General features: G+C 50.4%; 4 protein-coding genes across 4 annotated transcripts; 2 read left to right on the top strand and 2 right to left on the bottom strand.

The window, feature by feature from the left end:
- Positions 1-2,509: 2,509 nt before the first annotated feature.
- On the bottom strand, positions 2,510-3,226 carry LOC112896864. Its single transcript, XM_025964988.1, has one exon. It carries the CDS (start codon positions 3,224-3,226, stop codon positions 2,510-2,512), a length of 717 nt encoding a protein of 238 aa, XP_025820773.1.
- Positions 3,227-4,426: 1,200 nt separating this feature from the next.
- LOC112898420 (BTB/POZ and MATH domain-containing protein 1-like) lies at positions 4,427-5,448 on the bottom strand. Its single transcript, XM_025966742.1, has 2 exons — positions 4,938-5,448; positions 4,427-4,845 (listed from the first exon to the last, which is right to left on the bottom strand). The coding sequence occupies exons 1-2, from the start codon at positions 5,349-5,351 to the stop codon at positions 4,834-4,836; spliced, it is 426 nt and encodes a 141-aa protein (XP_025822527.1). The 5' UTR covers positions 5,352-5,448; the 3' UTR covers positions 4,427-4,833.
- A 3,053-nt stretch (positions 5,449-8,501) lies between these two features.
- On the top strand, positions 8,502-10,480 carry LOC112896990 (flavonoid 3'-monooxygenase-like). The gene is made up of 2 exons (XM_025965144.1): positions 8,502-9,534; positions 9,627-10,480. The coding sequence occupies exons 1-2, from the start codon at positions 8,596-8,598 to the stop codon at positions 10,251-10,253; spliced, it is 1,566 nt and encodes a 521-aa protein (XP_025820929.1). The 5' UTR covers positions 8,502-8,595; the 3' UTR covers positions 10,254-10,480.
- A 2,708-nt stretch (positions 10,481-13,188) lies between these two features.
- Positions 13,189-13,795, top strand: LOC112897859. The gene has a single exon (XM_025966249.1). The coding sequence runs from the start codon at positions 13,410-13,412 to the stop codon at positions 13,662-13,664; it is 255 nt and encodes an 84-aa protein (XP_025822034.1). The 5' UTR covers positions 13,189-13,409; the 3' UTR covers positions 13,665-13,795.
- The last annotated feature ends 6,420 nt before the right edge of the window (positions 13,796-20,215 follow it).

Genomic DNA, 20,215 nt, shown 5'->3' on the forward strand with positions numbered 1-20,215 from the left:
AATTGAAAAATCCAGGATGTGGGCGCAGCATTCATGGATGTTTACATATATAGGTTCATTGGTGTTGAACATAGGAATTTGTCAGTTGATAATGTATATATATTTCCTTCGTCCCGTCCCAAATTATTAGTTGTTTTAGTTTTTTTAGATTTATAGTTTTTTCTATACATCTATATATATGTCTAGACATATAGCAAAGACTATGAATGTACAAAAGTCAAAACGACTAATACTTTGAGACGGATCGAAGGAAGTATATACTAAGTAAGAGCATAAATCCACAGTGGGTTCGTTCGAGTATCAACCTTGAATGTTGAAGAGGTTATTAATTCGTGAGTCCTAAATGTACGTGATATATAACCACATGATCAAAAGCCACATAACTAGAAAATTCAAAAATGAAATGCAGTTTTACCTTCCGCCACGCTCGAAAACATAGAGTGCACACTAAAAACCGATTTATAGCAACATCTTATTTTTTTCCAGAAACATGTCAAAATATAACCCGTTCCAAAAAAGAGCGGGGTTACCATAGCAGCCAACCCCCTCTTGGAATTCCATCTTTAGGGACGGGTGGCGTATGTACCAGCAGTATTTGGTTTTGGTTGTGCAAATAGCTTAACAGCATTATTCAGTCGCCAGGTGATGCACAGGTTTGGATGGCAAAGAGAGCAAGCCAGAAACAAACCCAGCAGCATGCATGCAATGCATGGACAAGGATGATCATCATCACCTCTGGCGATCAAACAAACGCAATGCAAGCATGCTAGCTCTTGCAGCGTACTGCTAGCACTAGCTAGTTAGTACTAACCAGATCGATTATACCTTAACAACTAATTAATGCATGATGCCAAATAACTAGCCAAGATCACACACGCATGCCTCTGCTGATCGATCTGTGCAGCATGCGTGTGCCAAACTGATCGCCATCATCTGCTACCCATGACTAGTAGTAACTAGTTGTGCGAGGGAGGGTGCGTCTTGGGCCCCTCGTAGTCGACGCCGACGTCGTCCGTCGCGCTCTCCTCCTGGTCCGTCGACGACGACGGCCCTCCCTCGCCGCCGCCGCCGTCGACCTGCCGCGGCGACAGCTCGATCGCGGCGCTGGCGTCCTCCCCCGGCGGCGGCGGCGGCGGCGCGCCTCCTCCTAGGCCGCTCGCCTCCACGCCAGCAGGCAGTGCGGGCGGGGGCGCGCCCTCCACGACGCCGCTCGCCCCCACGCCCGGCGATGGCGGCCCTCCCCGCCGCGCCATCATCGTCGCCGGATGATAATGCGCATCGTGGTAGGACAAAAAATCCTGCATATGCACGCTCGATCAGTAAGATTCGCCCCGTACGTACAGCTTGCAATGCGAGGCTCACGCGGAACTGGACAGGTCAGATACATATACTACGCGCTCGATCGATCTGTACCTTGGCGGCGTGGCGGTGACCCACATGGATTGCCGGCGGCGAGGGGGCAGCGGCGGCGCCGGGGAGGAAGAGGCGGTGGCTCCGGCTGGTGGCGGCGCAGGTCGAGGCGGACAGGTGGAGGAGGAGGAGCAGGAGGTAGGCCACGAGCATGGCTGCTGCTAGCTGCTACGGTCTTGGTGTCCTCTCCTGCAGTCTCCCCCGACCCGGCCTCGATCTGTGGGCTCCCCTGCAAGACGATTTTCCTAGCGATCTCCTTTTGGAGCTCGATCGATCCGGTGATGAGCTGGATCGTGTCGTCCCTGTCTGGGTCTGTTCCGATCGACGGGTCGAGTTTGAAAGAGTGACGGGGAGGTTTCTGGGCTCGGAGGACGACTAGTATTTGTACTTGCTCATTATGAAAAAAAAAGGATTTGTACTTGCTCAGGGGCTCGTCGTCTACAATCAGTCGATGCTAGCTGTCAAAATGTGTTCAACTGAATACAAGGGCTGGCCACAGATTTAGTGCTGTGACGACAGCAGTAGTAGTATTAACTCCCCTCCTGACCAGCAAATTAAAAAGGTAACCTAAGTCAACACGGTAGTATTGGATTGGTCGTCCACCGAAATTAATGATGATGAGCTGGAATGATGCAAGTCGTAACGTAGGGGCATGTGTTTGTTTGTTTGTTTTTTCTGAACTTTGGCATGTATTTGCTCTTAATTCATCAAGATGTGTTTAAAAGAGAGCGGTGGTGGCTCCGCCGGTGCGCTCAACTTTATTTAGCTCGCTGGGTACCAAATAAATAATGTATATATATATATAGAAAAAAACTATTCTACACGTGCTTACAGCTAGTTCTACATATGTATCTCATAATATAGGGCGTATCTGATATGTACGAGATATATATATATATATATATATATCCTCTGTCCTATCATATAAAGCATTCTAGGAATTTTAGAACGGATTAACAGAGAGAACAAAGAACACGTGTACCCTCCAAAAACTGATTACGCGAACCAAAAACAAATCTGGCTCCTAGAATAATGCATCCTTGCCCCTCGATCTCAGAACCAATTGGATTGTGATGGATCCAATTGTTCAAGAATTTCTTTATTTTCCTGCTGCTAGAGATTCTCCGGCGGCCGGATAGACCACGCGCGGCGGTTTTTGGCGAGGCTCCTGCGGATGTACTCCATGTCGTCGGCAGCTCTCGCCGCCGCCGCCGTCGTCCTGTCGCCTGGCGTTGTTACTCTCCTTGGGCGCGACGGCCAGGACGCCGAGCTCCGTGACGCCGACGTCGCAGCGGATGGCGAGGCAGTCGTCCCTGAGCAGGGTCTCGCGGCGCCTGTCCAGCTCCTTGGTGACGAAGTCGGGGAGGCCGACGCCGACGCCGTCCTCCGTCTCGTCGTCGCTGTCGCTTTCGCTGTGATGACCGTAGTGGCGGCGGCCCGGCGGAGGTGAAGACGCTCGTCGCAGTGGGGAACTCGTACGCGGCGTTGCCGGAGGGGTCGAGCAGGCTGAACTTGTACTGCGCCCGCACGCGCTCCTTCTGGTAGGCGGCGGCGAGCCGGAGGAAGAGGGAGATGGAGTCGGAGTCGGCGTCCCTGGCGCGGTCCGTGCCGTTGGGGTAGTAGCGATGTGCCAGCCGCGGCCGCCGACGACGAACTGCCCCGAGCTGATGCGCTCGCCGGCGGGGAGCGTCTTGGTCCACGAGTAGCCGTCGATGCGGAACACCTGGAACCCCCTCGCCGGTGCGGCGACGACGCCGTACGACGAGCGCGACAGCTGGCGCACGGCGGCGGAGAGCAGCGGCTGCGCCGCCGACATGGAGAGAGAGAGAGAGAGAGAGAGAGATGAGTCATCTTGTCTCTTGTGTTGACGCCTTGACGGACGGCCGGCCGGGGTAGATATCATGCAATGGAAATCGATAAGCATGCATGTTAACTTCCGTTAATTATGGTTCTAAGCTAGGGTTAATTAGCCGGTCAGGTACAGTTCCTTATCGTTACAAATAAATAAAAAAATCTTGGTTTTTTTTTACACCAGCGACATGCGTTCTAATCAAATCCTTGCGATGCGGCAATATCGCGACAACCATCAAGCTAGGATATTCAGGGGATCGGAGTACATTTGTTTGGAGGAAAAAAATTTAGTGCGGACGGTCCCCAAATACCTTCCCGTGCGGACCCGCGCTGGATGAACGCCGCGTGGGCATCCAGTGGATCCGACGCCTACCTGGGACTCTGGGAGAGCTCTTGGCTCCTCGTTTGGCTCGGCTTGGCTTCCACCTCATTCGCTCGTTGGCTTGGCTTGGCTCAATTCGCTTGATCGACTCCAGGCGCGGGTTCCAGATATCTGTCGCTGCTTTCCCCTCCCCCCATCTGCTACCGCCATGGCCGCCGCCGCTCATCCAAGGAAGGAGTCGGCAGGGAATCCGTCGAGGGCAGAGAAGGAATTGAAGGAGGTGCCCGTGAGTCAATGACGTCTTTCGCAGCCCACCACCTTAGACAGGTGCATGGTGCCCGTGAGGTTTGTGACGATGTTCACGGCGTGACGGCGATACCCATGGTGGAGCCAACTCTACCAGGCCACCCGTACAGGACATATTTGCCGGAAACCCAGTCCACAACGTCCTGCTCCATGGAACGGGAACGGTGAAAAGTCTGAAGCTCTGAAGAATTGCCGGCGAGATGTTCGTTGATGATAATAATAAGTGTACTGTGTTGGCCAGTTTATCATAGAATACTTATTTGCCTCCTTTATCCGACCGAAACCATCATTGTTGATACTTTCACAGGATGTGAAGGCATCAAGCAATTGCACCATATCACAGCAAGCACCATTCGATTGCTCGAAGCTACTGTTGTAATCCATTGGTTTTTGAATTCTTGGGAGCTGACCGTCATCCTTGAGACATCTACTCTGGGAGCAAATCGATCTCAACTTCCCCCACAATGAATGCCAAATAGTTCATTTCGATTTTGCTTTATACTAAAGCATGTGAAATACAACCTGTACCGCGAATGACTTGGAACTTTATTATCTGTAATTTACAAACAGAAAATTCAGGTAAAAGCTATTGAAACTGTGGAGCCCTAATGAGCAAATTTACCAAGCCAACTAAGCTCAAACACTCAAACATGCCTCCATGAATCAAGTTGAACAAAACGAGCATTGAATAAAGATCCTACAGAGATCAGCGGAGATCACTCGACAGGCCAAGGTACGGTGTTTCAATAGGCGAGTGGCGGAGGTCCGGGCGTCAGGCCACCAGCGCGTGGGAGCCGAGCCACTGCCGCCTGGGAACGGAGCCGAGCAAGCGAGCTTTGCTGCGGAGGAGGCGCTCCACTAGGTCGCCGTGAGATGCTCAAACTGTCCACGCGGCGTTCATCCAGCACGGGTCCGCACGGGAGAGCGTTTGGAACCGTCCCCACCTAATTTTTTTCCTGTTTGGAGAACAGAAGAGAAAAAGATTGAAAGAGGTCACAAACAATAGTAGCAAAAGTAAAGAGACAAAGCGGACGTCCAGGGTCTCCACCTCCGCGACGACGACGTCGCAGCGGATGGCGAGGGTGTCCTCCCTGAGCAAGCTCTTGCCCCGCCTCCTCAACTCCTCCTTGGTGATGAAGCACGCGTAGCCACGCCCGGGGTCCCCCGCGGCCTCCTCCCCTTCGCACTGGGGCACGCCGTAGACGTGGGCGGCGGCCGTGAAGATGGCCGTCTCCTTGGGGAGCTCGTACGCCGCGTTGCCGGCGGGGTCGAGCAGGCTGAACTTGTACGCCGCCCGCACGCGCTCCTTCTTGTGGGAGCCCGCGAGGCGGAGGTAGAGCGCGATGGAGTCGGAGTCGTCCCTGAAGGCGTAGGGGCCGTTCGGGTAGTAGTCGACGGGCCAGTCCCGGCCGCCAACGTCGAACGGCTCCGAGGTGATACGCTCGCCGCCGGGGAGCGTCATGGTCACCGACTAGCCGTCGATGCGGAACACCTGGAACCCCTGTGCCTTCTTGACGACGACGGCTGAGGTAGATGGATGGGAATCCAATCAAATCAAATCTTCTTCTTGAACCTCATCAAGACGTCGTGTATTTATGGATCAGTTTATGTCGGTTGCATGGCAAATGTTAAGGTCACGCGCGTTACTGCGACTCGCCGTGTCGCAGAAGTGAGATTCCTCACACGGCCCGCACGCTTCTTATGTTTTGGCCGGTCCATTACGGCCCAGTTATGCATATGCCTCTTTATTCTTCCTTACTTTTTTCTTCCTTCTGCGATTTCTCCTGAAGCCGCCGGACGTCGATGCCGCTTCGTCCTCATGCTCGTTCATCCATGACTAGAAATGCGTGCGCCTTTCCCATGCAGATTCATATTTCGTGTCGTCGGATGATTTTAAATCATGCAAAGAATAATAATTATTGTATGTGTAGGTGTTATGATATGCAGTCTATTATTGTATTTGTATTTGGTATATATATTTTGGACTCTCTTGTCGTGACACTACTATTTAAATAGGTTTCATTTTTTGTATGGAAATGGAACTATGTTATATTTAGTGTTTTTGTTATAATATTTTTGGCTGTCATTTATTTTAAAAGTTTGTTGTGTAGCAAAGCTTAAGGTTTTGAAATTTTGAGCAATTTTTGTATTCAAAATATTTTAATGTAAAGATGTTTCGGTGTCCAAATCTTAGGTAGAATGGATCCTACGTAAATATTTATGTGGATGAATTGTAAAAGCACTTTAAATTTTAAATTATTCTATATAAAGCTATAGATTTTGAAATTCTGAGCAACTTTTGCATTAAACATATTTTAATTTGAAGATATTTTGGTGTCTATATTGTAGGTACGACGGATCACATGCAAGCATTTGTGCAAACGAATTGCGAAAGCGTTTTGAATTTTAAAATTTGCTCTATAACGTTGCTCATGTAGAAGTAATGGATGGAACGTGTTGTGATTTGATTTAATTAAAATCCGAGAATTTTTCTAAAAAAATCCTAATAGAGGACCAGAATGGGTTGATTTTATGAAAACTTAAGATTTTCTTTGCAAATTACCCTGAACCGGGAAGGTTGGATTCCGGATTGATTCTGAGAAAAGTTGTGGGCTTTTTTTGCAAAAATACCTGAGAGAGGAGGCCAGACTACGGATTGATTTCTCTAAAGTCCGAATATGCTTTTGCAAAATAACCAGGACTCGCACGATCTATCCGCCCAGCCGATCCGACAGCCAGGAATTACCCATGACGTGGCCACTCTCTCCGGCCACCTTTTGATGCGGAAATCATATATAGAGATTCCTATCTTCTCCTCGAACTCTGCTAAGTGCAAAACTGTTCGATCCCTCTTCAAATTTTTCTTCTCTCTCTATATGTGACTCAATAGCTTTTCATATCTCCAATTTATTTTGATTTTGGCTAGGGTCCGCCCTGGAGAAAATTTGGGGGCAATTTAGCAAATTGACGGATGGCTTCTTTGTAGATTAGGTTAGCAAATAAATAGGTACGATTCGTAACTAAATCTATGTCTCATTCAGTTCCCTGATGTATTTCTCATCCGTGTCTCCAATCTAATTCCCATTTTTTTTTACTGGTTGTGTGGTGTGACTTCTGTTAGATGCGATTTTCATAAGGACGATATGCAAATGCAATTATGCAACCGATAGATATGATTAGTTTATTCCATTCCATTCCATTCCATTCCTAGTTGTTTGGTAGCAAGATTCGTTTACCTAATTGTTGTATGAAACCATAAAAGTGCTACCAGTATATAGTTTCAGGTTAATTCCTCAACACAATTCTCATGCGTTGAATCTCTTGCAATACCCAACAATTCATTATTGATTGTTTTTTTTGTGTGTGGGTGCTTGCTTCCTTTTCCAATAATGCTTGCAGTATCTAAAATTTCTTTTTCTGAATATTGTGAACTTTCATCTCTAAAATTTCCTTTTAGAGATGAAACTTCTCTAAAACTTATTGCAGTAACAAATACTATAAATCTAAAAAGGCCAAAACAAACTATATTTTGGACCGGAGCGAGTATCTGCTTATTTTTTTGGGGAATTAGCCAGTGTTTTTCAATCGTGTGAATCATCAAAAACGGACACTTGATGTTTTTTTATACATGCATCCTAAATGACTTTGCACCGTCCACTCACTGCCCCGCCTCTTCCACATGCACAACTTTTCCTCCTAAATAAAATCATTAAAGCCCGAATAGGAGGCATCGAAAATAATATCAAACAAAGCTGAATAAAAGAAACAAGTGGCGAGCGCACCAGCATCACACGCCATTTATTTGTCTTCTTCTACCGACCCGACGACGACTTATTGTATGCAGGTTAGTGTGGGCTGTGACCCAAATACCATTTAATTTATTGGATCGTTTACTAATTACATTTGATGAAACGTGGTGGTATATACTACTGCAGTGCTGCTATCATGCATACACAGGAGCATGTCGTGGACATGCTCTCTTCCAGTCTTTCATCAGATGGCGTGCTCAGCAAATCTTTAGCCTGGCCTGAAATATATAAAACAAAGAAAGTTTGTGGAACACAAAGATAGAACATTTTCGGATTCAAACAAGATCCACTCATGCCGATAAGACACTCAGCAAGAAAGAGTCAGGTAAATACCTAGAGCATCTCCAAGAGTCTTTTTAAATTTCACTCTTTAAATTATCATTTGGAGAACCTTTTGCATAAAATTGCTTTCTATATATTTTTCCTCTCCAACAGTTTTTCTATATCTTATCTACACTTTAGAAAACTATTTTCTTCCATTATCTATCTTTATCTAGCGAGAAATGCGGAATGAAGAATGGCTATATTTGATAACCATTTAGGGAAGTTGTTGGAAGGTATTTTTTTTAAAAAATCTATTCGTAACAATGAGTCCATGTGCAGCGTAAGATATAAAGATATAAAGAATCTGCTAAGCGCCGTCGTCGTCCATGTGCAGCGTTTCGTTTCCATGTGACAAGCGACGATGGAGCTTTCGGTAGGCACGATGGGTCTAGCCCTATCGGTTTAGATTTTTCTTGCTATCCTCGTGGACTTGTGGTCGTGGATTCAGAAAGCCAAGACGACTTCAACCCCCCAACCTATCGAGTTCTCTAGAATTCGTCTGCACCCTTCGTGCAGTATAAACCACAGTCGCATTAAGCAAGCAAGCATTCGTGGCCTCTGGAGCGTGCAGCCATGGAGGCACCACCACCATGGGTGTCGTCCTCCCTCGCGGTCCTTCTGGCCACCGCCCTCTTCTTCCTCGCGGCCGCTCTCCGCCGGCGACGAGCGCGCAATAAGCGCAACCTCCCGCCGGGCCCTTCGCCGTGGCCGGTGATCGGCAACCTGAACCTGATCGGCCCGCTGCCGCACCGCTCCATCCGCGAGCTCTCGGCGCGGTACGGCCCGCTCATGTCGCTCCGCTTCGGCTCTTTCCCCGTCGTCGTCGGCTCCTCCGTCGACGCCGCCGAGTTCTTCCTCAAGACCCAGGACCTGGCGTTCCTCGACCGGCCCCGGATGGCGTGCGGCAAGTACACCGTCTACAACTACTCCGGCATGCTGTGGTCGCACTACGGCGCGTACTGGCGCCAGTTCCGCAAGCTCTGGCTCACGGAGCTCCTCAGCGCGAGGCAGCTCCGGCAGACGGAGCGCGTCCGCGCCGAGGAGGTGCGCGCCATGCTGCGCGACCTCCGCCGCGCGGGCGCCGCCGGCGCGGCGGCGGCGGTGGTGGTCAAGGAGCACCTGCTCATGGTGACGCTCAACGTCGTGTCGCGCATGGTGCTGGGCAGGAAGTACGTCGGCGAGGGGGCCGGCGCGGGGGCGGCGGCCGCGACGCCGGAGGAGTTCCGGTGGATGATCGAGGAGATCTTCTTCCTCAACGGCGCGCTCCACATCGGGGACATGGTCCCGTGGCTCGGCTGGTTCGACCCCAACGGGTACGTCGGCCGGATGAAGAGGCTGGGCAAGATGTTCGACCGGTTCGTCGAGCACGTGCTGCGCGAGCACGAGGACCGCCGGCGGCGAGAGGGCCAGGCGTTCGTGCCCAACGACATGGTCGACCAGCTGCTGCAGCTCGCCGACGACCCCAGCCTCGACGTCCCCATCGACCGCGACGGCGTCAAGGCATCCATCCTGGTATGATCGACTTTGGACTTACGAGCTGCACGCGCTTTGTTAATTAACCTTCATTAAAAGATCAATCAACAAGTTTAATGAGTCTTGTGCAGGAGCTCATCACCGGCGGGACGGACACCTCGTCGGTGACAGTGGAGTGGGCCATGTCGGAGCTCCTGAGGAAGCCCGAGGTCCTGGCCAAGGCCACCGAGGAGCTGGACCGCGTGGTCGGCCGCGACCGGCTGGTCGCGGAGGGGGACATCCCGAGCCTCCCCTACCTGGACGCCGTGGTGAAGGAGACCATGCGGCTGCACCCGGTGGTGCCGCTCCTGATACCGCGGGTGTCCCGCGAGGACACGTCCGTGGCCGGGTACGGCATCCCCAGGGGCACGCGCGTGCTCGTCAACGTCTGGGCCATCGGGCGCGACCCGGCGGTGTGGGGGGACGCGGCGGAGGAGTTCCGGCCGGAGCGGTTCGTCGGGAGCGAGGTGGACGTGAAGGGGCAGGACCTGCGGCTGCTGCCGTTCGGGTCCGGCCGCCGGATGTGCCCCGCCCACGGCCTCGGGCTCAGGATGGTGCAGCTGGTCCTCGCGAACCTGGTGCACGGGTTCGCGTGGAGGCTCCCCGACGGCATGGCGCCGGAGAAGCTGAGCATGGAGGAGAAGTTCGGGATTTCCGTGTCGCGAATGGAGCAGCTCAAGGCCATCCCTGAGCCCAAGCTCCCGGATCACCTCTACTAGCTAGCTAGTTCGGGCATTCTAATTAAGGTTGTCTCTGCCTTGCTCCTGCCACGTCACATTGTGGTGTAGAGTACGCATGTATCGTGTCGCCGCATATCATTATTGTACTTCAAAACAAGATAAGTGTGAAGTGGCATCTTCTGTAGTTGTGCTAATTGTGTCCACGTTGCATGTACACTCTATTTAATATCTGTTAATTATGTATGATACGGAAGGATAAGTCCAAACATAGTTGTGGTCATACAGCAGCAATCAAATTAAAGATGCAGCAGTTGGCCCTCTGATGGTGATGCTGATGGCGGCATGCTAATGACTTTCATGTAATGATTTTCAAAGCCATCTTTTGAGAGGGCGACACTGGCAGCAGGTGCAGGCTGCACTCTGAGAGCGAGCTATGAACAGGGTTCTCTGCAGCGGCTGTCCCTATCATCATCAGGTCACCGACACGTGGATCCGGATCCACGTGTCAATGATCCAATTGCAGGAAGCAGTATGGCAAAGGATCCTCTACGCGAAGCTAGTAGAAATGGTCGACGGGTCGCTACAAGTTAAGTTGATTGTGCAAAGATCGCGCATCGGTTGTGGGGAGACCCCGGTGAGTGGCGAAGGCCGTGGGGGCATAGCATTCCGATGAGTTAGCATTGGTTGTGGTCGTGGGCGGCGGCGGATGCGGCGTTGTGCTGCCAGAGCCAGGAGGGAAGCGACGGCGGCGGGGGAGCTCGGTCGGCGTGCGAGATCTTGGACAGCGCAGAGGGTGGAGTCTCTAGCGGTGCTCCGCCGCTGGAGCCTGGGGTGCCGGGGGCGAGACGCGCGCCGCTTGCTCACAATTCGTGAATTCGCGATTGGATTAGGCCGCTGGGCGTCAGGTAGGAGGAGAGTGGAGAGAGATGTTGAATTCAAGCTTTCCTTTTTTTTTTTTTTACCCTTACTGCAAGGACAAGACGCTGATCTGATTCCAAGCGCGGCTGATACACAATCTCACCAATCTTGACGCGAGATGTTTCTACGGCCAGGAGGCCAGGGTAGCCCTGGTGGCCACAAGTACATGCGGAAAATCCGCGTCCCTCCCTGCGCTCCTTTTGACTTGTGGTTGTGCCTTCCCTAGTTCACAGGGTCCCCATTATGTAGCTAGATAAATGATTTCTTTTCTTTCTAAATATCTGGAGGTAAATGCCGTCAAAATATAATTATTTGGACATCACCGGCGGCTCTAGCATGGGCCATGTCTGATCCGGTGAGGAGGCCATGTTGACCTCACCATTCGCCAAGGCCACCTCATGGTCGGACGGAACCGTCTGATCTCCGAGGAGGGGCCCGACCTGAGCGGAGCCTCATGTGCCATGGAAGAACACACACGCGTCTCATCTCTCCAATCAGTACTGACTGCCATTTTCAAGCGGCTGAAAAAAACAGTAGGCGTGTTTCGTTAGCTAACCCTACTCCTCACGCATCAGTAGGAATAGTAATGGATCGTATATCCAATGGTCTTTTCACAATCTAATTTGATTTTGATTTTATATATAATTAGTTTAAAATTATATAAGATAGAACCTTGGTTCTTTTTTAGCCCGATCTTTAGACTATCTAGACTAAATTTTAAGACCTTTCACCACCCATACGCATCAGCATCCACTCCTTCTTTACCCTTTGTCATCCCTCTCGTGCGTGTTGAGATCTGCAGCTTTTGAAAAATCTTTAAGGACATGGCTCCAGAGTCCACCATTTGGCACCAGTATAGTATGTGAGCTTGAAGGAACTTGCAAAATCCTGACTTGACGTGGCAAGAAAAGATGAAAAAATTAGGATCCTCACGATTTTCATCACTAGTTATGTAGCTGCTTGTCGATTTTATATCAAGTCTTTTATATTCTCATATATTTCGCGGTCCATATGTGTGACATGGACTGACAAGGCTCCTTGTTTCATGGCGAGGAGCTTCCTTAGTCCACATCAAGAAAGCATTGGTGATGTGGACCGATGAACTTTTGCGAGTATGTTGTAAGGCAAAGGCAATGGTTATTGCGCAAGCTAACCTTTTAAGATGGGCCATAATGTCACTTGGCAATAGCTGCTGTAATTCCCTCGGTAGTTGGAATCTAAATTGACATTAGATGTGGGGTCCATACATGAATAAAAAAGATCCAAATTGAGGCATGCAGCATGCAAGTCAGTAGGCCATGCGCATGAAGAACTGCTGACTGTTCAGCTCCATCTGCTAGGCCTGCATAGACCATCACCAGCAAGGAGCCCAATTTGACGCGCGTGGACATCTGAGAGAAATCATACCCGACGACGGTTGTTGGAGATGCCCTTGGACTTGGATGCCGCTAACGACCGGTGCCTGCAGCCTGCTTGCTAGATGATCCAGGCTTGCGGATGCAGCAGGAGGCAGCGTCGACGTAAGTCGTCGGTGGTGCAGTGCTTGCGTCACGCCGGGCGGTGGGCCCACGAGGATAGCACAGTTTCGCAGCTGCCTTCTTACTAGTTCCTGTCTTCGTGATCGATTTGGGACAGCCCGGTCACTGGATTCACTACAAAGGAAAAGGCAGAATGAAAAAAAAAAGACAGAGATTCAGGTCCTCGTGCAGTCACCGTTGACCCTTGGAGAGGAAGTTGCTCGCGATCTCCTTCGATCATCTGTACCGGCCGACCCATTGGATAACTGAAACCGCGTGAGAGATTTCGTTGCGAGCAAGTGAGCACGACTTCCTTGCAAAGTGGAGTAGCACTCGACAGCATGGTCACCACACATCACATCAGACCATGGAAGTGGAACCTGTTCAAAATTATTGTGTCTTCCTGGCCGAGTTGATCCGATCCTTGCCTTCTTTCTTGAACCCTTGTCCAAGAAATGGAACAGACAAGACCGAGTAAGCAGATGCTTCAGCTAGCTCAAGCAAGCAAGCAGCCTGGCCAGTTGCAAGTATATAAACGTTATCCCTGGCTCTCTGCTGCCATGCACATCCAACTCTGCAAATAAAAGCTCACTCTCGCAGCAGGAACCAGCACTCGCGGCATAAAGCATCATTTGGTCCGTGCGCTTGATCTTTCGCACAGCCGCGTTCTCGCTCTGGGAACAGTTTGATAGATCAGCTCCGCAGCTCCGTCCGGTGTGTCGTCGTCGTGGGCTAAGAAGAAGAAGAAGAAGAAGCCGCCATGGGTTGCTTGCTGCGGCGGCTGTTCCCGTTCCTGGCCGGCACGGCCGTCGGCGTGTACGCGGCGCAGAACTACAAGGTGCCCAACGTCCGCGGGCTCGTCGACCGCGGCGTCGAAGCCGCCAGGCGCTACGAGGAGGCCTACCGCAAGAAGCCCTCGTCGTCTGCGGGCGGCGACGGCGCCGCGGCCGGTGGGAGCGGGAGCGGCAGGAAGAAGAGGGTGGTGCAGGTGGACATCGACGACGACGAACAGTAGCTGGCCGTAGCTTCTTATTACTACCGATGTGGTGTACTACACTGTGTTGTACTTGTACTTATTTGTAGCGTGTGGGAATAACTCGGTGAAATTACTTCCAAAAAAAAGTTGGGTGAATGAAGATTTCGTCACTTTTTGTTGTGCAGAAAAACTATGCTGAACTGGAAGTGAACTGATGAATGAGGGATTGTCTAGCTATATGTTCGCTTGCTGACAGATTTTGGCATCCCTCTAGGTTGAATCATTCACTTTCCGAACGGTTGGCCTGAAAATGAAACCCGCCGTCCACCAGTTCCTTATTTTTTGCCAAAAATAAATGAAGGGTCCAGTACTGCGATGAACCTCAAGGTATTTAGCCCGGCCGGGTCTAGCACTTTTGAAGCATGTCTCTCGCGACCGTGCATAAACGAGTCGTGCGTACGTCAAACTGGTAGCGCGTGCAGCCTCTGGTCATGGTCATCCAATGAAATGAATTGCGTACGAGATTCCAGTATCCTGCTGGTAGCATGCCATTATTTGTTCCTTAACTTAGTGATCTTCCAAGCTGCAGCTAGTTGTTGCCTCCAATTCTTTCTTGAACCCCTGCCCACGAAATGGAACCAGGTGCGAGCTTCCGGTCACGTCATCTGGCAATAAGCCAACCTTTCGGCTAAGCGTACTACGAGTACGATAGTAACATGCTTCTCCTGCTTTTATTTACATGCCGTATTAGTCTATCCTAAATTAAATTTAACTAACTTTGATCAAATCTATAAAAAGTATAGCAATAATAATACTACCCAACATATGCACTGCCAAAATATTGATGGTGGATTCAATAAAATAAATTTGAAATTAAAAATATTATTAGTTTTTTCTATAAATTTGGTTAAAGTTAGCAAATTTAACTTAAGACAAACCTAATACGATAACATGCAAATGAAGATAGAGGGAGTATAAAGGATCCGGTTCTCGATCACACCGAGTGGTTAATTGCGAGTTGCGAGACACAGTCAGTTACGCAGCAAAAGGCAGGATCGAGTACAGAAAGATAGCACAGAGGAATTGATCGATCATCAGTGCCATTAGCTAGCAGAACTACAGGGTGCCCAGCCGCCGCGGCATGCGTGTCCAAGTCGTAGCTTGACTGGCTGTGCATGTGTGCAGATGTGTAGGTGAAACTATACTAATTAGTTTATCTAATTTCCATGGTTCAAGTTATTATCCTGCTAGTATTTGGAAGGGAGGGAGGTGGTACGAAACCAGCGCGCGTTTCAACGAGGCTAGCTTTCATACTGGGCTTAAAACTGGACCGGGCTTAATTGGATGGTTGTATACTTCTCTCGGGCCACAAATACCCTAGGCCGAGGGAAAACAGTTTTCTTTTTCTTTTTTTGCTTTTGAAAGGACGGAAAAGAAACAGATAAAAAGGCTCATGTGAGCACAAACGTAGTTTAACCGGAACCACGAGAGATAAGAGGAGTTGGGCACTGTTTGCATTGGATTTTGGAAAAAAAAAACATGCCTGCTTTGTATACAGTAGTAAAAGAAAAAAAATGAAAGGAGCAGGAAGCACGTGCGCTGCACGATACCGTAGCAGGAGCATAATTGTACCACTCCAGTACTGCTTATCGAGATTCATCACGTGGATAATTTGAGAGAGAGAGAGCGAGCGAGCTTGACGGGTCAGGACCGGACTGACTCGGAAGCAGGAGGGGCTGAGACGCTGAGTGGCTGACTGCGCGTGGCAGCGGGTTTGGTTCCGCGGTCGGCGTGCGTGCAACTGCAGCAGCGGTTTTGTGTGCCAACAAAAGCGCAAGATCCCGGATGGGCATCAATCCAAATCCTATCCGCCTCCTCTGCACGGCGAGCGGCGGGCGGCGGACCACCGGTATCGTCGGTAACCGCCGCCGCCGCCGTTTATGGGCCGGCCGCTTGTAGCTAGGCAGAAAGTGGCGGGTCGGTCGGAGCTCGGCGACACCAACCACCCCCACAGCGCGGAAAAAGGCTCTCGAGTCTCGACCGCCGGTGCCCGTCGCGTCACGCGTCACCTTACCTTACCAGCGGCTACCACTAGCTTTAATTTGTTTCTTCCCGCCGGCCACGCTACGCCATCCGTCTACTTGCGTCCCGGACGTCTCCGATCCATGCATCCCCTTCTTTTATGTGGCAACTTGCACCCGTCCGTCGGTCAGTGATAGAAGGAAGGTCGGAGGTGGTGGTGGCGGCGGTTCGACCGGTGGTGGAGGTGAGGCTGCGCTCCTGATACCTGGTGGACGGTGGCCAGTGGCGGGGACAAGAAGAAGGCCGGGCTTGAAGGCGGACAGCGGGGCGGCGGTAGCTACCGGCCGGGTTGTGGACGAGGGGGTGGAGGAGGATGCGGAGGTGGATAGGCTCGAAGAAGAAGAGAAGAGGTGTGGAAGCAGCGCGCTTCTGCAATGAATTGGATCGTAGTAACACGCGTTGCCCCTAATAGCTCCCCCCAACCTCCAAGATAATAACCTTAGCCTGCTGTAGATGTTAGATGTTATGATTCTTTCTAGCCGTGAGAGGTTGAGAGCTGCTCAAGATTTACTACTCGGTCGTCCGTCCTAATTTTGGATTCTATGATGATTTACTGTTTGGTCGTCCATCCCAATTGGCATTGTCGTATAGTAGATATCAAAACTGTCATTACCTAATATATTTCGACACCGAAAGTGCGACTTTTTCAATCTTATTAAATGGTGGTGCATAATAATGTCATCTTGAGCAGAGTCTAGATTATTTTAGATGGAGGTAACTGATAATTAGTGAATTTCGGTTATAAATACCAACATTGTTAAATACACATATATACTAGTAATTTCAGTTTTCATTCCGACGAAAATCCGAAATTTTAAATCTTTGATACGATTTTAGTCGCCAATTTTACTGTCCTCCGAAATTTAATTTGACTGAAAACAGTATACCGAACATTTGCGCAAATACACCCCGCAGCACATAATATATATGGACCCACCGTGCTCAGGACTTGGTGGGGCTCTACATGCTACCTAAACACTTTTAGAAATGCACCCCCTTTAGTTTGGTGCTTGCGTGGAACGCATTTTCACGCTTCTTAGTCCCAGTTCCGAGGTTGGCGGCTGCTTTCCAGTACTGGATCGCGCGTGACCAAGCAAACTTAGCTAAGCAACACCAGTCGCCTCGCACTACCGCCGTCAACCAGGGGACGGAAGCTGCCGTGCTCTCTAGCTAGCTGTGTGCTTCGTTACCGATGGGGACCCAAGAACCAAAGCACAGAGAGGCCGGGCAGGGCAGCCATGGAAACAAAGCACCACGCAGATGGAAGAAGCGTCATCAAAGGAGGCCGCTCTCGGCCGGTTTCTTTAACCATTCGGTCGGGATCCAGCAAGAATCAAAAGCTGCTCAGCTGGCCGGGCCGGTCTGAGCTCGACGGCCGGATCAAAACACGGGCGCTCCATCAATCACTCCAACCTGCCTACTTCTTCTTGTTTTTTTTTGAAGAAAAGTTGCATTGTGCCGTCGTCATGATCGACCATGATGGCCACCAGCACGCGCACTAGCTAGGGTAAATAGAATACGCGGCAACGCTATCATACAATAGCTAGGACATGTATAGGAGGAGCTAGCGGTAAAAATAAATAAATATATAGCTAGTACTAGTCCTGTACTCTAGCTAGCAGCAACCACAGCAGTATTTTTATCGCATGCAGGTGCAGCAAATAAATTATTGTACTAGCTACTTCATTATATTAACATCACCATATATGATATGTATCTGCAAGTAGAAAAGATTGTTGTTAGCAAGTGCTGCTTCTGGAATGTGGCCACATCCAGGCATCATGAGCATGATCCATGCATGTCATGTCACCAGACACCAGTGCAGGCGATGATGAACTGTGACGAGCACCAGCCCAGTAGTTATTATTCGTCCTTGTTTCAACGGAGCGATGCAACCGAGAGCTAACAGCCAAGCATGCAACCGCAAGAAGAACAGCGACGACAAGGACCCGATTGAAACCGCTAGCTTAGCCTTTGGTCTGTTCGTGGCTGGGCGTCCAGCATCCGTCCGCACCTGCTGCCCACCGATTGGATCTGCTAGCTAGCTTCTACATGTCCAATAAGCAAGTGTATACGTTTTCTGTCCTCATCGTGGAATCAAAAGAGGCCTTCTTGCATTGGTTGAGCTCGACGGACGGATCCAAAAACGGGAGCTGAGTCACCCCCGATGGACAGAGATCCCAACCAAACCGGGCTGACTGCTGGTGGCCAGCGATGCTTCTTCCCCGGTCGGACGCCACGTCCTCTCGCCACCGCCGGGAACCGTCGTTGTCGATCGTCGACTGAATGAACGACCCAGAAGTGCAGACATACATACATATGATGGATTGGATGGGTTTCTTTAACCATTCGGTCGGGATCCAAGAATCAGAAGCGGCTCAGCTGCTGGCTGATCTGAGCTCGACGGGCGGATCAAGAAACGGCCGGGCGCTCCGCCATCACTCCACCCTACCTCGCAACGAAAGTCATCGTCTCCTCTCTCTCTCTCTCTCTCTCTTTTTTCTACTTTCTACCGCGCCGGTGGGCGGTGGCCACGTCCTCCGTCCGTTCCGGCCGGTCATTATCTACCATGACGGCCACCAAGAACGCACTAGCATACAGTAGAATACACCGCAAGGACGCCATCATGCAATAGGACACACGAGCAGCGAGATATCAGTAATTATATATACACTGCTCCATGTCCATTGACCACAATATCGGTAACCGTTGTTTCTGGAATGTTGCCACACCATCGTGCCTGATGAGCGACTGAGCTAGCGAGCTCCAGAGGCTTCAGAGTTCACACAGCGCTGTGACATGACGCGCCGTACTGTTCGCCCTGCTCCTGCACTCGCCGGGCTGCTAGCTAGCTCCAACTCCCAGCCGAGAGCGAGCGAGCTAGCTAGCTAGCAGCCACCCATGCAAAGGCAAGGAGGAGGATGACAAGGACCGGAGAAGGTGAAGGTGACCTCCATGGAGGGAGCTCTCCTGCGCTTACAGCCACTCGCGCGAAACCGCTTTGGGCTCTTGTGGCTGGGCGTCCGTCCATCTGCACCCGCACGCCGATTTTTTTTTGTTGGGGTCCAAATCGGAGAGGATCAAAATTCAAAAGGGGACTTCGATCGGGTGAGCTCGACGGATCAGAAAACGCGAGCCGAATCGATCGTTCGTCCTCTGATGCCTCCGAGGCTGCTGAATGCCTGAACTGAACCACTGCTAGTGGCCGCACAGGCCACCGATGCTGCTGCTTCGCCGGCCGGCGAGCCGCCACGTCCTCCATCCGCCGCTGGCCGGCAGCCCCGTCGTTGTCGACCGTCGGAACGACGAGCTAGGTACAGAGTGTATACAGTATGTAGGAGCGAGTGAATATACATCGACATCGACATCATTACTATACTAGTTATGAATTTAATTATAAATACATTAACTCGCCCTGCAAGTTGAAATAATAATGTGTAATACGTGCGCGTCCCATGCTCGAACCAAAAGCCGTTTCAGCTGAGCTACTGGCTCCAACAGGATCCGAGAGAGCAGTGGTACCTAGTAACAACTGATCCGAGAGAGTTTTATGATTTTGTTCAATCCATATTTATAGAAATTAAAATGCACCGGCGTACATAGAATCGAATTGGTTTGGTTAAATCAACCATGAGAAGAGTTTATGTGGCATTATTGTAGATGTTAATATATTTTTCCTCTAAACTTGATCAAAATTAAAATTCAAAATCTCAAAGAACTTTGACTTAAAACAAACTACCGCATTTCGAAACTGAGGCTCGCTTCTTCTCCGGTCAGCCGCCACGCAAGCTGCGTTCTTTGATCACCATGCGTCGACGACTGCCACCACACGAGAGAGAGCACGAGCAAGCACCACGTCATCAACAATCATATCATATCATATCATAACATTCACAGTAGGATACATATACAGGCCCCACCATCACCGACAGCAACATTACGTGCAGCTAATAGTCCATTATTACCGGCAAGAACATTAGAGAATCTACGACAGCAACGTTACGCGAGCAATCCATGCATACTGTCCGTCACCTGCAAGCGGATCGGATGTACAGAGGTCGATGGCGCTTGTCCGAGCCGCACGTCCTGACTTGGCTGGCCTTAGTCTGGTTGCTTTCGTGCTTTGGGTCCTCCTGCATTCTCAACTCTTTCTGGAACGGACACGCGTACAGTATAGCTACGGATATGTTTGGATCCACCTACCACTTAATCCATTAATTAACTAGCAGATAAAATTATCTCGCTTGGAGCAGCTAACTAGGTAGTTACTATTTAAGTAGTTAGAATAACTTTAAGTACGTATAGCTGCGTCCCGCGTGGATACACCACCCGACCTAAAACGCATAGGTTTAGCTGACCGGCGCAGATGGCATTAGCCTATACTGTTAGGCTTCATCGCGATTTAACTGACATTTTGTCCGGCACAGGATGATTTTTTGTCGTGCCCACGTCGCCGTGCTGTGGACAGCACGCACGTAGGAAAGCTGCAGGCCTAGCACGAAAATCAA

This window comes from Panicum hallii, chromosome 6 (assembly GCF_002211085.1).
Source record: "Panicum hallii strain FIL2 chromosome 6, PHallii_v3.1, whole genome shotgun sequence".
NCBI lineage: Eukaryota > Viridiplantae > Streptophyta > Magnoliopsida > Poales > Poaceae > Panicum > Panicum hallii.